This window comes from Manis pentadactyla, chromosome 15 (assembly GCF_030020395.1).
Source record: "Manis pentadactyla isolate mManPen7 chromosome 15, mManPen7.hap1, whole genome shotgun sequence".
Lineage (NCBI taxonomy): Eukaryota > Metazoa > Chordata > Mammalia > Pholidota > Manidae > Manis > Manis pentadactyla.
This window is the reverse complement of record NC_080033.1, coordinates 2,679,281-2,695,450: the sequence shown is the minus strand read 5'-3', so window position 1 is coordinate 2,695,450 and position 16,170 is coordinate 2,679,281. Positions and strand designations below refer to the sequence as shown.

The 16,170-nt window shown below is 52.0% G+C and overlaps 1 protein-coding gene across 2 annotated transcripts; it reads right to left on the bottom strand.

Moving 5' to 3' along the window:
* Nucleotides 1–2,662: 2,662 nt before the first annotated feature.
* On the bottom strand, nt 2,663–11,519 carry DACT3 (dishevelled binding antagonist of beta catenin 3). Of its 2 annotated transcripts, XM_036885627.2 has the most exons (5): nt 11,271–11,403; nt 9,445–9,519; nt 6,174–6,270; nt 5,859–6,011; nt 2,663–4,909 (listed from the first exon to the last, which is right to left on the bottom strand). In XM_036885627.2, exons 1-5 carry the CDS (start codon nt 11,364–11,366, stop codon nt 3,507–3,509), a joined length of 1,824 nt encoding a protein of 607 aa, XP_036741522.2. In that variant the 5' UTR covers nt 11,367–11,403; the 3' UTR covers nt 2,663–3,506. The 2 variants fall into 2 exon arrangements, with proteins under 2 accessions (XP_036741522.2, XP_036741520.2); XM_036885625.2 differs by lacking the exon at nt 9,445–9,519 and having other exon boundaries at nt 11,271–11,519.
* Between the last annotated feature and the right edge of the window lie 4,651 nt (nt 11,520–16,170).

Genomic DNA, 16,170 nt, shown 5'->3' with positions numbered 1-16,170 from the left:
GATGAACTCTGAAAGCATGCTAAGAGAAAAACACCAGTCACAAAAGGCTACACATTGTATGATTCCATTTGTGTGAAATGTCCAGAGCAGGCCAATACGTGGAGGCAGTGGTAGATTAGTTGTTGCCAGGGGGCTGGAGATACTGGAGAATGACAGCTAAGAGGTGCACTTTCTTTTGGGAGTGACAGAAATATTCTGAAATTAACTGTGGTGCTAGTTGCACAACTCTGTGAATACAATAAAACCATTGGAGTCTATATATGGGTGAATTTTGTGGCATGTGAATTATATCTCAATAGAACAATTAACCCTTTCATTCCTTCCCCCTCCCTCTATAAAACCTAAGTCCCTCTACTGCTCGGAATTCTCCCATGGCTCCCACCTCCCTCAGATTAAAAACCAAAATCCTCACCGTGGCCCCACAAGGCCCCACAATGTGATAGTCCCTACCATTCTCTACCCTCACCTCCCCCACTCTCCCCCTCACTCCTGCTACTCCAGCCATGCTGGACTCCTGGCTGTTTTGCCAACACCTCCAGCACTGTTTTGGCCTCAGGCCCTTTGCACTGGCTGACCCCTCTGCCTGGAATGTTCTTTCCCAAGAAATCCACAATCTCAGTCCCCCACCACCTTCAGGTATCTGTTCAAATATAACCTTCTCAATTAGACCACCCTGGATCACTCTATTTAAAATTACAGACTCCCCAATCCCACCCAACCCCTCATATCTCTGCTCACTTTTTCCCCATAGTCCTTTTATCACCTTAAAAAAATTTTTTTTCCTCCCCTATCCCTGTGAACAGTTTCTTGTGTATCCTTCTACAGATAATCCATATGGCAAATAGGTTATGTAGGACAGTGGTTAAGAGTATGGACTCTTTGACAGCCTGAACTTAAATTCTGGCTTTGCTGATCATTAGCTTCACTGTGTAGCTTTGGTGTCCCATCCCCCTTTCTGGCTTCAGTTGCCTCTTTTAGGGAATGGAGTTGGGTCAAATAATCCCAAGGGCCTGACAAACAATGGCTTTTTCTAGCAAACTTTTAAAAATTACTTTTATTTATTGTTGCTGTAAAGAAGTATATGTTCATCCATACACACACACACAACACACACACACACTCACACACACACACACACACACACACACACACACACACACACACACACCACTAGAATGGAAGCCTCAGAGGACAGGACCTCTTTTCCTGTTGCTCCTTACTGTTTCCCTAGAGCCTGAGTGGGTGCTGGAGATACAGGTGAGCAGAGCAGACTCGGTCCCACCTTTCTAGGAGCTCAAAATGACACAAGGTGGATCCACACATATAGGCCAAAGCAGCAAGAAATCTCCATTCTTTAGACTGTGGTGTCAGATGGGGGTTGGGTCCTAGCCCTGCCTCCCTCCTTCTTGCTGTGTGACCAGGGCAAGTAATGGCCCCTCTCCAAGCTTCTATTTACCATCCATGAAATTAGTATAATCACTGGGATTACCCAATAGAAAAATGGGCAAAGGGTGTGAACAGGCAATTCACAGAATTACAAGTGAACCAATAAGTTTGGTTATCATCACATGAATGATGTGTTGCCACAAGGAAATAGGCAGGGAGACACACTAATTAAAATAGAAAACAATCTTTTCCCCATAAGATAGGCAAAATGAAAATGCTTAATAATATCTGTTGTTTGGTGAAGGAGTGGAAAATGGGCATCTCAGAAATTGCTGTTGGAAATGTCAATCGAGGGCAGTCTTAGTGGAAGAACATGTGGCAGTGTCCATTCAAGGTTTTTAAATGAGCATACTATAGCGACCAATTATATTTCCAGTTGTGGATCCTACAGAAATAGATACATACATGCACATAGAGGCATGTAAAGGGCATTACCTCAGAAAGGACCATAAGAGCACAGGAATTGCAGATAGGGGCTAGATTATGGGACTTCCCACATGGAATCTTCTACAGCCACTAACAATACAAAGATAGGAAAATATGTCATCTAAATTTAGATGAAATGGACACATTCCAAGAAGAATACAACTTAGTAAAACTGACACAGGAAGAAATAGGAAAGTTAAGTCATACTGTAACAATTGAAGGAATCCTGACACAGGAAGAAATAGGAAAGTTAAGTCATACTGTAACAATTGAAGGAATCCAATTCTTACTAAAATCTTTCTCATAAAGAAATCTCAGGCGAGATGACTTAGTAACAAAAAAGAATGATAATGCATACATTATAGATCAATTTGTAGATGTAAATATAGTTTTATATGTATATAGCACTATATGTATATGCATTATATATGTATTTATATAGTTACTTAGATTAGTATGTGTATGCAAATACATAAAGGAAAATATGCAAGGATGCACACCAAACTGACTACGATGACTTCCAAGAGAAGGGATCGCTCCTGTCCCTTCACCTATATTATTTCCATTTCTCTGAAACCATATTTATGACTGAACAAAACTCAACCCTAGGTCAGATTCATCTAAGTAACATGGCCAATGGTAGGAAAGTGATGTAGAGACCCACTTGGGGTCTGCCATCTGGCTCTGGACACTACCATATCCAAAGCAAACAGTAGTTCCTCGGTAAGTGGCAGTCCAAAGGAAAAGCATTTCTCACATTTTACCACAGAAGAAGAGCCCAACACATATGTACCCTTGTGCATTTATTTACAAAGAGGTTAGCGAAACACACAGAATCTGGCCCCCCTGTGCACTGGGGAGTCACCATCGTCATAATAAATACAGTAATTTTTTAAAAAGAAAAAAAAAATACTGGATTGGAACAGCTGGGGTCATCCTGGGCTCCCCCCACTCCCTCTCTCATGGCGGGGACATGAGATAGCCATCTTCCTTCCTTCTTCTACCTCCCAATCCTCCAATATGTCCATAGACAGAGGTAAAATAATCTTTCTTGCCTGGTGTTAACTCCTATTTGACCCTCAAAACCCCAAAGTCAGTGCTCCTTCCCTTCCCAGGGCACTCTGCAGGCACCATCTGGGTCAGACAGAGAGTCTCAGACAGATGTTAAGAGGATATCCTAAGGATCCAGGAACTTGGAGAGGGGCACTTTGTGAATGGTTCGGAGGGGGGGGCATATCTAGGCATGGAAAGGAGGAATAAGAGCGTCAGTGTAAGAAGTGAAGGGGAACAAGTGCCTAACTAAAATGGGGAAATTCAAACTGAATTACCCCTCCTGCATACCATAGTACACGCATAGTATAGATGAGGGAAGTGAGGCCCAGAGAAAGGGAACTTTCTTGCCCAAGGGTTGCACAGCCAGCATCTGAACTGAGCCAAACAGGCTCCTCCCCCATTCCTCCCTATGGTGGAGGGGGAGCCTTTTCAACCAAGACTGCAGTGGATGGGGGCAGTGAGGAAGGGTCTTTGGAAGCAGAGAAAATGGTGGTCTTTGGAAGGGAGGTGTGGAAGGGTCAGTGATTGGGAGTGTGGTGGTGCAGAGGCCATGAAGGGGAAGCCCAAGCAAACCCCCAAACTCACACTGTAGTCATGACCTTGAGTGAACCCGAACGGAAACGCAGTATCTTCTTCTTGAGCGCGTGGGAAGCCTTGATCTTCACAAAGACTTTGGCGGGACCCGCGGGCGCCCCTCCACCTGCACCACCCCCTGCCCCAGAGGCCGCGGTAGCTGCCACCAGCTGCTGAGGCCACACGAGGCCACCACTGCCGTCTGAGTCGCTGGATGCGGAGCTGAAGGCAGGCGATTCTCCCTCGCTGGCGCTCGATTCACTCTCCCCGTAGCCTCCGCCAACGCCGCCTGTAGGCCCCCGGCGTCCAAGGGGCCCCAGGCGCCCAGCCGAGCACTCCGAGTCGCTGCCCGCACAGCCGTAGAGCAAACGGCGCTGAGGAGCTGACGGGGATGGGCCAGGACCCGGACCACGGGCAGCCGGGGCGCGGGGACGGCTGCGGCGCCCATCCGCAGCGTCGATCTCGGCGGTGGAGCGCCAGCGACGGCAGGACCCCGCGGCCTGGGCCGCGAGCGTGGGCGCGGGGCCGCGGCGGGGCCGGGGTGGCCGAGGCTCTTCCCGTTCAGCCGTCGGGTACTTGGGGGGCCCCGGAGGAACTGCGGCCGCGCGGCCCAGCAAGCTGGTCTCGGACTGCGAGCGCGCGGCCTTGCGAGCCCTGGGTGAGCCCCGACGGCCCGACGCCTCGGCCATGCGTCCGCGGCGGCCCGCGGCCCGGGGACGCTCGCGGGGTGGGGACTGCTCCACACTGCGGCCACGGGTCAGTGGTGGCGCCTTGCGGCGCGCCGCGCGGCCAGGAAGGCCGCGGGTGGCGGCCTGAGCGCCTGGGATGTACTGCGCCTTCACCAGGCGGCCCTCGGCCGGGCTGTCGGGGGGCGAGGGGGCGGCGGGCGGAGCGGCGGGCTCCGGCACCACCTCCGCCTCCCACGGCGAGGCCCAGGCGCGGCCCAAAGCGGCCGGGCTGGGGCTGGCAGGACGGCCCCCCGCGCGCTCCACCTGGGCCTCAGGCGCGGGCCGCGCGCCCCCGGGGGGCGGGGACGCGTCGGGCGGCCGCTGGCGCACGCTGTTCTGCCGCCGCGGGCCCCCGTCCGCGCCCCCGGGACTGGTCCGGGGCTGACCCGCCCCCCGGCGGCGGCGCCTGCGCAGGAGCGCCGAGATGTAGCCATCCAGGGGCCGCCCGGCGCCCGGGGCTTCGTGCAAGTCCGCAGGAGGTCGGGCGCACAGCCGCGGGCTGCGCAGCGCCACGGCGTGCAGCGGGCTGGGCGTCAAGAAGGGCCCCGCGCGGGCCCGCCGCTCCGCCGAGGAGCAGGCCTCCGTGCCCGCACACCCCACTGCCGTCGGGTAAGGCGCTGAGAAGGACCGCGGCACCGCTGCCCTAGCGCCCACCGTCTCAGGCGCGCTGGGACTGGCGTCTCCTAGGGGAGGGAAAGAGGAAAGGAAGAGTGCAGAGGCTCTCCAAGACCTTTCTCAACGAACCTGGTAGGGGCAGGCTGCCTACCGCCCGTCCCCCACTCTTTCGCTGCCTCCAAACACCCTGCCCTCAGCCCTTTCCTCATATCTACTGATAAAATCTTCACAGTGGCCTACAAGACCCTGCATGGTCTGCCCTGCCTCTGCCTCTTTAACTTCCATCCCTAACCCCTCTCCTCTATAGTTTAAGTCTCCAGTTACACTGACCTTCTGAATGCACACTCCGGTCACGCTCCAGTCTCAGGGCCTTTGCACTTGTGTTCTGGCTGTCTGGAACACTCTTGCCTCAGGATATCTGTGTGGCCCACTTACTCACTTGGGGTGTCACTCAAATATCATATAGTCTCAGTGACACCTTCACCAGGCATATTTTCTAAAATTGCAATTCCCTCTAACTTAAAGGGGCACGTCCTAGTTCCCTTCCCTACTTTCTTTTCATCATACATGTCAATATCTAATACCCCATATCTTATTTATCTTGTGCATTATCTATTTCTCCCACTAGAATATCTGCTTCACAAGAACAGGGATTTTGTTTACTGCTGCATCCCTCACCCCTAGAACATTGCTAAGATGGCGCATAGTAGGGATGCAGAAACTTGAATAACAGCAGTTCCTGTTTACTGAGTGGCTACCATGTGCCAAGTCCAATGCCTTAGGGCAGAGGATCGATCACTCGATACCTAAAATGTCCCTCTGAGGTAGGTGTTCTTATTGATCCCATTTAAACAGAGAAACAAAGGCCCGAATGAAGTGACATGCTCGAAATCACATGAAAAGGAAATGCCACAGCCAGAATTGAATCCAGGTCGGTCTGACTCAGAAGCTTGTGCTCAAAACCATCCTCTTACTGTCCATTCTCTGGCTCTCAGGGCCCAGTGCCACCCACCTTACCTAGGGACTTGGGCCTCTCGCTGGCATAGATGCCCCGGGGTTCAGAGGGACCCAGGCGTCCATAGGAGCCAGATCCGGAGAAGCCGCTGTCCCCACAGAAAGTCGAGGGTGGTGAGTCCGGACCTCCTGTGGAGCTGGGGTCTTCATAGAAGCCTGGGTTCCAGGGAGAAGGGGAGAGACGATCAGGAGGCCTGGATGGGGAAACCAGGGGTGAAGAAAGGAGGCCAAGAGGAAGAGGTGGAGGAGCCGAAGAGATAGGGGACAGGACAGATTGGGGTGTCCCAGGCAGACCCTGCTCCCTCTCCCCATGCTCACCCGAGCTGCGCCCGCTCTCCTGTTCCAGACCCCCAGACTCCAGGCTGAGGTCTCCCAGCTGCTGGCCCAGGTCCCAGATGAGCCCAGGCAAGGCCTCCTGAGGGCATGGGGAGAGCAGGATGGTCAGAAGGCCCCTGATCCTTTGCTGACTGGTTCCCCATTCCAGCTCAGGAGCGGAGTTTCCTTTTGACAAGGCACTGATTTCAAAAGGGGTAAAGCAATGCCCAAGACCCAATATCTCCCTCAGTACCCATGTCCCTTGATCCCATCAGAAGTTCTTCTGGCTGTCTAACTCCAGTCCTTCATACTGCAGCCACCTCATTCCCTTTTAGGTGGGATAAACTTCAGAAGGCCCCATCCCTTACCCCCTCCCTATCAGCTATTCATCTTAACCCCTATTAGAATGTCCCTCTTTGAGTCTGACTTCAGGTTCTCTTGCTGTAAGGGCGATTCACTGCTAAAAGTTGGTGTCCAGGACCTAGCAGATCCCTTAACCATTGGTTGGCTTTCTGTCAGCCCTTGACCCTCCCTTCTCAGATGCTCTTGTCTTCCTCCACTGCCCCTTATCACCAGAAGAAAGTTCTTTTGCAAGTCTTCCTTAAGTCCTTCCTGCTGCAGACTGACTCTTCCTCATAAGGATAAACTAGGCTAACCACCGCTCCTGTCTTTGTTCCTCCCCTCAGAAAGAATCCCACCCCATGCCAATGCCTCTGGAAAGTCCTTCTGTGAATCTACCTTGGTGGTACTGCAGCAACAAGCCCCATCGGGGTCTTCTGCCAGGGAGCACATCTTCCTGTCCTTGATCCATTCCTACCCAGAAGCCCCTGGTGTCTGCCCACTGCGTCTTACCCCCATGGGAAATTTCTGTTGACTCTACCCTGGACCCTTCTTGCTGCAAGAAAAGACGGTTTCTTGTCAGGTGTGAGTAAACAGAAGGTAAAAACCCTTTTATGGGTGTGGCAGTGATGGGGGTGGGGGCAGGGGCTGAAACAACACTGATGGGGTCTCCAAGACACTAGAACTTAAGCTTATTTGGGGAAACAGGGCCAGATCCAGGAGTCTCACATGTGTCTGGGCGAGGCCAGAGGTGGTGGCAGCCTAGGGCTGACGGTTGACCCTCAGACAAAAGTGGCTTGTCTGGACGGCAGGAGGGAAGCAGGGAAGGAAGGAGGAGGGGCTGGGAGGGCAGGCGCTCAGCCCGGCCTATTTAGGGCAGAAAGACTGGCTGGCTCCCCCACAGACACCCCCACCACCACCACCACACCCTCCCCCTCCGCCAGCTTCCTACTCCTGCGGCTGCTCTCCTGGGTCGGTCCTCCCCCCTCCCCCACAAGAACAGAAGCCCCCATCTGGGCTTGTTTATGGGAGGAAAGTCAACAAATCATTCCACTTTTGGCTCCTGCCCTGGGTGTGCAGAGATGCTCAGGGTGGTGTTAGCTTGGAGCAGAACCCAGGAAAGCAGCGGCATTGTGCAGCATCAGGGGTGGCTAAATAACAATCACACATACACCCAGTGTGACGTCCCCCAGTAACAGCCCCCTTACTCGCTCTGCTCCAGCTACACTGGCCTCCTCACTGTTTCCTGAACTTGCCATGCACGCTCCTACCTCCGTAGGCTGTGTCCCAGGCATCACCTCCTGGCTCACGCTCTTGCTTCATTCAGATCTTTGCTTGCACAACCCCTTCTCTGACCACTCTTTCCAAAAAAGCTTCCCTGTCATTCTGCACCCCATTGCCCTCTTTTCCCCACACAGTAGTCATGACCTCCTGACTTAAAATGATAGCGCAGGTTGCCCTTTGTTTATTTGTCTCTCTCACTAGAATGTCAGGCCCTGGCAAAGATTTTTGTCTGTTGTGTTCACTGCTGCACCCTTCTCCCGACCCTCACTTAGTGCCTAGAACAGTGCCTGGCACAAAGGAGGTGCTAAGGAAATGTTTGATAAAGGGATGAATGTATACAGCAGAAAACTATACCGCTGTTAAAAAGGAAGGAGGCAACTGCTATACAGAATGATCACCAGGATATACATGGCGCAGAGTGGAAAAAGTGTATAGTAGGAGCCTGGGTCAGAATTACCTGGAGGGCTGTTAAAACCAAAATTACTGGGTCCTACCTGCAGAGCTCCTGATTCCAGCCTGGAGCCCCAAAATTTGCATATATAACAAGTTCCCCTGTGATGCTGCTAGTCCGGTGGCCGCTCTTTGAGATCCATGGGCATGGTCTCTGGGACCTCACCCAAGAAACTGGAATTTGTAAAAAGCAGAGCAAAACTCTACATGACTTGGTATGTAAACTGTTTCAGGGAGTAAATGCATTGAAAGGGGTCTGAAGGGACTCATACCAAGGTGACAATGGTGGTGTCAGGGGAGAGAGTGCCTTCAGGGGCTCAAGGAACCGAAGAGAGGACTGGATGGTAGAATGAAGTGCTTAAGGAGGCCTCACTTGGAGCCAGACTGCCAGCTCTGCCACTTCCCAGCTGTGTGACCTTGAGCAGGTTATTTCACCTCTCTGAGCATTGGTTTCCTTATCCGTAACATGGCATATCATTTGATTCCCACTCTTACAGGATTGCTGTGAGGATTAAATGAGTTAAAACAGCAGTTCTTTGTAAGCATTTAATAATGCTAGCTCTGTTACTACATGAAAGCTATGCATTTCTAAAAAATAAAATCATGTTTCACTTGTGTGATTAAAAATAAACATAAAAGGATGGGTTTGTGGGGTACATTCTGCAGTTCTAATTTCAGTTCTTCTACTGTAGGGAAGAGCAGGGTTTAGAGGGACAAACAGGAGATGCCTCCCGGCCTCCTCCCCCACCCATGCCTGGACCCCCAACACAATCCCGGTCCACACCTCACCATTTGTAAGTCTAACCTCATCCCTTCCAGCTGCAAAGGGATGAATCTTTAAAAGACCGGAAGGTCCTTGGCCTGAATCTGGCTCCCTGCAAGCCACAGTACCCTTCAGCCCTTTTTTGCAAGCGGGTTGAGCCCTGCAGCTCAGGCAGATTTAATATGAATGGTTAGAACCCTGGAGACCTCTTTGCCCAAACTTTCCCAGACTTTTGTCCCCCCCCACACACATATACACACACTCACATGCCCTAGTCTGTGTCCAGTTCCCTTTGTCTCTGATAGTAAGTCGTTCCGCAATTCTAACTTAAGTCCTTCTTGCTGGAGGGGGAGCTTTTTCCTTGGTGGAAGAGAACAGGTCTCCTGCCCCCATGCAGAATTCTTGTCTCTTTTCTCTGAGATACCCCTAAGTCTTTACCTGTATCCCCATCATTCCTATTAGAAATGAATCAAGTTTGGCTTCAGGCTTTCTTGCTTCCAAGGGAGTGTATTCCTGGGTGGGAGTTGGGGAGGGGAGAATCATAAGACAGAGGCTCCGGGATCAGAGGAAGCCTACCCCCTCTTCAGAAGGACCCAGGAGCCCCCAGCACCAGAGTTTATATTTAGCGCCTCTCTGTTCCTCCCTCAGTGCTGCTGTCTCCCTCCCGCTGCCTGCCACCGCCTCCTCCCTGAAGCTGGGACGGAGCTTTGCCTGGGGACTCTGGGGGGAAGAGGCCTCTCCACTATCACTTCATGGGGGTGGGGGAGATGGAGGCTGAGGTACTAGACAGAGGGGCAGAGATTGGGAAGCCGAGAGGTGCAGACGGGGAGACTGAGGCAGAGAGCGGGAGAGACTGAGGGACGGGAAGGAAGGACACAGCTTGCCCAACCCCAAGCCTTCTCCCTTTCCTTCTAGGGGTGGGAGGTGCCTTCCTGAGCCCAGCCAGCTTAGGGGGTGGGAGAGCTGGTGAGGGCCCCCACAATGCGTCTCTAACTTTGGGAGGGGGTGGGGCCTCCTACAGCTGTTTCTGTTTCCAGAGAAGAATGTGCAGGGTCCCGCTCCCGGCCGGGGGAGGGGCTGCGCCTTGCAGCCCCAAAGTCTGCCTTCAGCCCCCCTCCCCCATTGCCCATCTGGGGAGGGGCAGTCGAGGTCAGCACCAGGGAGCACCCCTTCCCGCGCCACCTCGGCTCAGGTTTCCCCAAACGGGAAGCTCTGACCACACACAGGCTTGGGGATGGGATCTGCAGGAGGAGCCAGGGTCTGGGGCCTGGCAGGCTGGGGGAGGGGAAGAAGGCTAGGGGCAGGGACCTAGGCCAGGAAGCGACAGAGGTGCAGAAATGCAAGAAGGGAGACCAGGAGAAAGAGTGAGACACACACACAGAGAATTAAGAAAGACAGAGGAACAGACACACAGAAAGTCACCGAGATGTGACAGTAGGGAGGAGTAAGAGAAACCCAGGAAGAGATGGAGAGAATCAGAAATGACACAGAGAGGAAGAGAAGGATGGTGCTCCTGAGATCATTCTGGAGACCTCTGCCTCATCGTCCACCATTAGAACACCCAAGGCATCCAGAAGTCAGACCCCCTTGCCGCTTCAACCTGCCTCCTCTTGGGTTAACCCGGGCTGGGACCATGTAGGAAAGGAGGGAAAATGTCACTGCAGGGCCAAGATCACCGTGGGGCCCTCTGGGACTGTGAGCTTCCTCTCAGCAGTGATCCCTCCCTCAGGAGGCCTAAGGATCCCCTTCCCCCACCCCGCCCCCTCCGGAGATCTCCAAGCACAGCAGGACTTAGGGAAGATGGAGCCCTGGGAGCAGGCCGGAGCGGGACATGTTTGCATCCTGACTGTGTGACCTTGGGTGAGTCGCTTGCCCTGTCTGAGCTGCAGTTTCTTTCTCTGTAAAATGGGGACTATCACCCCTTATCCCCCAAGCTGCAAGAAGACAACACATGCCAAATACTCAACCCGGCTTGACACAACTTGGTTCCCAGAAGGATTTGTCTTTGGGTAATGGGTGGAAGCGATGGGGCCCGTGCATCTCACGAGGCTTCAGCAGAGGCTATGCAGTGGCCCCTTCCTCAGTTTGAGGCGGGGGGGAGGGGGAGCCAGATCCTACCCGTCGCCCAGCCTCTGGGGTCTCCAGCCCCACCCCCTGTCCTTTCCCATCCCCCATCCCTCAATCAGGACGGGTGTCTGAGCACCCAACGGAGACAGACGGACACAGACGGGGGTGGAGGGATGGACGGACAGGCAGCCCCTCACCAGCTGCTCCTCCAGGGCCGCAGCGGCCCGGCGCGCCGCCGCCGCATCTTCGTCCTCGTCGGCGTCCTCCTCGGCCTCGGCCTCGGCGCCCCCCATTCCGGGCTGGGCCAGCCGCAACGCCTGCTGCACGCGGTACTCCTGCCTCTCCCGCAGCCAGTGCAACTCGCAAAGCCCGGCCAGGCTGCCCTCCAACCAGCCCCGCAGCCGGCCCCGCTCGGGGCTCACCGGGAACGAGAAGGCCCGGATCATGGCTGCGGCCCCCCGCCCCAGCCCGGCCGGGCCCCGCGGCCACCCCTCTCCCGGTCCCACCTCCCCGCCCCAACAGCCCGCCTGCCCGCCCGCTGGCCCGGCTGTCACCGTCTCATCTGCATAGGCGCCCGCCCATTGGCCCGCCCACCCGCGCCTTATCTGCATGGCCACGCCCCCAGCGCCAGAACCATGGTCTCCTATTGGAAGGTGCCCTTCCTTACGAAGACGCACGACAGTTAACCCGCGCCCCCCACCGCGACGCATGCTCGCAGCTGCCTACTCCGCCTGAGGGCTGCCTCACCACGCCCCCCACTCCCGCCCACGTTAACGAGCCTCTGGGCCTTGGACACGCCCCCTTAGCGATGAAACAAGTCCGCCCTTGCTCCAATGCCATTGGTCTGCTTTTCCCCGGTCCCTCATCTCCGCCCCCTTGCGTGAGAGCTCTAGCTACCATTGGGCAGTCTAGTCCGGAGGGGAATAGGGGATCTATAAATAGAGAATGGATCCACTTGACCGTGTGGCAGCTGCTCCTCTCTCCCCACTCCGCCCCACACACGACCCTTAGCCTCTGAGCCTGCTCAGTGGGTGGAAAGGTTAGAGTTGAGTCCTGATTTGCCTCCTCTTCCACGAAGCTTTCCCAGACACTCAGCGGTAAAACTGGAGAGCCAGGACAGCTAGCGAGCGACGTCTCCCCATAAAATTGTGCTTCTGAGCGGGGCCGGCTTCACAAGCGTGCGACCGGCTTAGAGGGGCCCCATGCTTGATTTAATATTCTGCTGTTACTGTCTCGAAATTCTTATTTTTTGTGCAAGGGGCTCCGCATTTTCATTTTAAACTGGGCCTCACAAATTATGTAGCTGAGAATTGCTTCTAAGATGCCAAGGCCAGTTATATCCCAAATTCTGGAATTATAATTCCGAGTACAAGATTCTATGATTTGACTAGAACAGAATCTAAGCGTCTTTTGTCTCCCAGATGCTGTGAGGCTTTGCGCTCACCATTCTACGATTCCAGGGGCCTTTGTTTTGTGTTCTAAGAGGCTTTGTTCTCAGCCTTCCAAGATGCTCTGTTCTCAACGTTCTGTGGTCCTGAGTTTGAGTATGACAGTTGTTTGCAAGGTTCCCTCCTCCCTCTCCTGGCTCCATGAGCGGGTCTGGCGCCCCCTCAGGCGGCTAGCCTGTGTCACTACGCCGTGTGCGCCCCTCCAACCTTCAAGATCTAGTTCCAATGTTCATACCCATTTCTCAGATCTTGACTCTCTGAAAACCAGGGCACATAAGATCATGTGAGAACCTCCCTCTTTTATGATTCTCCCGTGCACCAGGGACCTGTTCGGGAGCTGGAGGGGCATTGGTAGAGGAGAGCAAAGACTCAGGAACCAGACTGCCGGGGTGTTGAGCCCCAGCTCTGCAAATTTCTAGCTGTGTGACCTTGGGAAACTTGCTTAACCTTTCTGTGCCTCAGTGTCCTCATCTGTATAATGGGGGTCACAATGCTGTCTACCTCATAAAGTTGTTATGAGGATTAAGTGAGATACTTGTCATTGGAGCAGTGCTTTCCGTCTATAAGGAGCCACAGACGGGTCTGATAAATAAATAAAAAACAATCTAGTGAGTTCCGAGGAGAAAAATGAGTCTGGACTTTGGTAGAGACTAACTTTATTCAATCCCCCTCTTGTTTAAGATAGACCTAGACTGTCCTTAAATGGCCTCAATTTTCCAACAATGGAGAGATGGTTGGGTTTGATGATGGGGATTTGGAGAGCTCACTCTCAAACAACTTTTTCTTGAAGTTAGTGTCTGGTTGATGTCAGCATTGGCTTTTCATCTCTGCTGTTTGTGCAAGAGTTGAATCATTTGCTGCATAAAAGGTTGGATCTGGAGCTGACTTAGGGTATTGGTCACAAGGGATTTGAAGATGGGTATTCCTAGGAAGATAAATAAAAAGAGAATTGCTAACGGTTGAATAAGGGAGTGACAGCAAGATTCGAGGCCAGAGGGCAGCCAGTTAGGGGGTTACAAGAGGAGGTGAAGAGACCAATTCTGCAGATTTCCCTGTTGACCTCTTGATGTTCTTACTGATGAGGATGATGTCTATAGAGTTCCTGAGACTGAGCACACAGCAATTGCTTCCAGCTACAGCACACAAATCCCTCCCCTAGCTCCCCCAATCTGGGTACAAAAGTTACCCAAACATGGTCAGAGGCCATATTAAATCCTCAGTTTACTTCCGAGCATTTGACTTCTTGTTCCAAGGCTTCTTTGGGTCCTGATGGAAAAGATCACAGTCATCCTGGCTTGTGTCTGGGTGGTGATTTTCAGCCTCTACAGGAAAGGTTTGGCAGATCTCTTATGCTTGTGAGGAGTTGGGGGTTTGAGGGGAGAAAGAGTGACGCTTAAGAATGAAAGAGAATCAAAATTCTGATAACAGCTTACAGGATTGGCAAAATAACAGGAGCCAGTCCAGCTGGTGGGTAGATACCAATCTGCAAATCTCCGTATGTCAAGTATGCACCACTGAGGCAATCCAAGACTCATGGAAATAACTGTTTATTTGAAGCGTCAGAAAACAAATGCTGGTTAAAGGGGGAAAGCCAGGGAGAAGATGCAGGGACAAGGCTGGGTCCCTGAGATGAGTCACAATAGGAGTGGTGCCACCAATACCAAGAAAAACTGTCAGCAGCCTCAGTTGGCTCAGGATCAGTAATATTTTCATAGCTGGGAAAACCTGGGTGAGTTCACTGAGGAGGTAGGTCCTGCCATGAGGGTTGTCACTGTGTCATTACTGCATAAAATGTTCAGCGATTACAGAGACTGAGTCCCACGAAGGAGCCGTTGGGGGAGTTGTGGAAGAAGTACATAAATCCTGATTCATAGATGTGCGGGGGGTGGGAGGAGGTAGGTTCCTGTAAAGGCAGAGGTGTGTTGGGAGGGGTGCCTGAGGTTGGACGTGGGACAATGCTCAATCCAACTGCAACAATCTTAATTCACATTCTGGGGTACTAGGGGATGAGATTTCAACATATCTTTTTTGGGGAAACACAATTCAACCCACAAGAGGCCCAGAAGCCACTGGAGTTGCAGTTTTATCCTGGGTAAAAGGGAAATAAATGATGGGATAAATGTGTTCTGTGGATAAGGTTTTACATTTGGGTGCAAGGTCATGTCCTAACCAGTGTGCTTGTGACTTACCCAGTTGTAATTTGTCCCTATATACCTGTGTCCCTATGAGCAAGGGCTTGGGATAGATGATTTGAGTGTCAGTGAGTGAGATGAAATGAGCAGAGCAGGGGAGGAGATCAGCTATTGGATTGGAGAGGAATTGCAAGGGAAAACCAAACCTCCCCAAATTAGCATTCAGAGTCTGAAAAAAGCAAGTAGGGGCTTCAGTGGTAGTAAGGGGGACTAATGAGACAGAGAGTGGCTTAGACAAGTGTAAACCATGTGGCAAATTGTGGCATTTCATCATCACTGCAGCTCAGTACTGAAGGAGAGTAAAGGGATGCAGGGGCTGTAACAGGGAGATATTTATGGGGGAGTGTGTGGCCTCTGTGTCTACTATAAAGTTAGGATGCCCATTAATGGGAATTGTCATTTCCCCCACGGGTTTAGGGGTGTTTATGGACACAGAGAAGAAAGTCTGCCAGAAGATAATCCTTGGGCATACTGAATCTTACACTTGAAATCCTTTTGTATTTTTAAGTCCAGTGTCCCTTTCCTTCACAGTATCCACAGGTGTCTCTATCAAGATGAGAATTTGTGGTACCTGAGGGCCCTGTTAGGATGGCCTTTTTTGTCTCCAATTTAAGGTGTGGAACCTTAAATTATGTTGTATGCTGCTGGGCTATCTCATGGAATTCTGTAACCAAGGCATTTTTCCAGTTAACATGTTTTTTTTATCACATCTCTAATTTCTGGTCTCAGGAGATTAACATAACTAGTGGCCAAGATTGAAGCAGGGTGATTGTAAAGGACAGGCCTGAGTAGTCTTTCCATCCATTTCCTAGCCTGGGTCTATCATTGGAGATGGATTTGTCTGTTGCCTACACTCCTGGATCTTAGACCGGTCGGTATTCAGGATGGACTCTAAGAGACATTCCCTGACAGCATTAGCTCAGATTATGCCTCAGAAGCATTCCAGTTTATTTGGAGATCCTCACTGTCAGAGGTCCTTTTAGCTTCCTCCAATCAAACAGCTGCAGCTCCAGAGCCCGCCAGCAGATGGACTAATTGATATAAATTGAGATGTCCCAGACAGGAAGCTCCCGATACCAGCCTAAATTGGCTGCTAAATACTGCCCTGTTTTTATAGGGTTTGTGTGAATCATAAGGAGTTGTAAGAAATTTGGTACTGGCACAAGAACAGACCCATAAGACCAATGGAACAGACTAGAGAGCCCAGATATAAATCCAAGCATATATGTTTGGTTCTTAGACAATAGGTAAGAATTTCATTTTCTTTAAAGAAGCAGGCTTCTAAAAATGCAAAATGTCCGATCTAATCAAGAGAAAACATCAGACAACCCAGGGACATTCCAGAAAAGACCTGGCTCTCCAAAGATCATAAAAGAGAAGGAAAGACTGAGGAACTGTCACAGAACAAGAAAAGACTAAAGACAACCAAATGCGATTTGGGGTTCTGGACTGGATTC

Bases quoted from the DNA above. Each gene is read 5' to 3' on its own strand.
- DACT3 (XM_036885625.2), bottom strand. From the start codon at position 11,519: ATGATCCGGGCCTTCTCGTTCCCGGTGAGCCCCGAGCGGGGCCGGCTG. The intron at 6,012-6,173 runs GTGAGCATGGGG...CCTGGAACCCAG, and splicing joins GGAGAGCGGGCGCAGCTCGG to GCTTCTATGAAGACCCCAGC. The intron at 4,910-5,858 runs GTAAGGTGGGTG...TCCCTCCCCTAG, and splicing joins CGAGAGGCCCAAGTCCCTAG to GAGACGCCAGTCCCAGCGCG.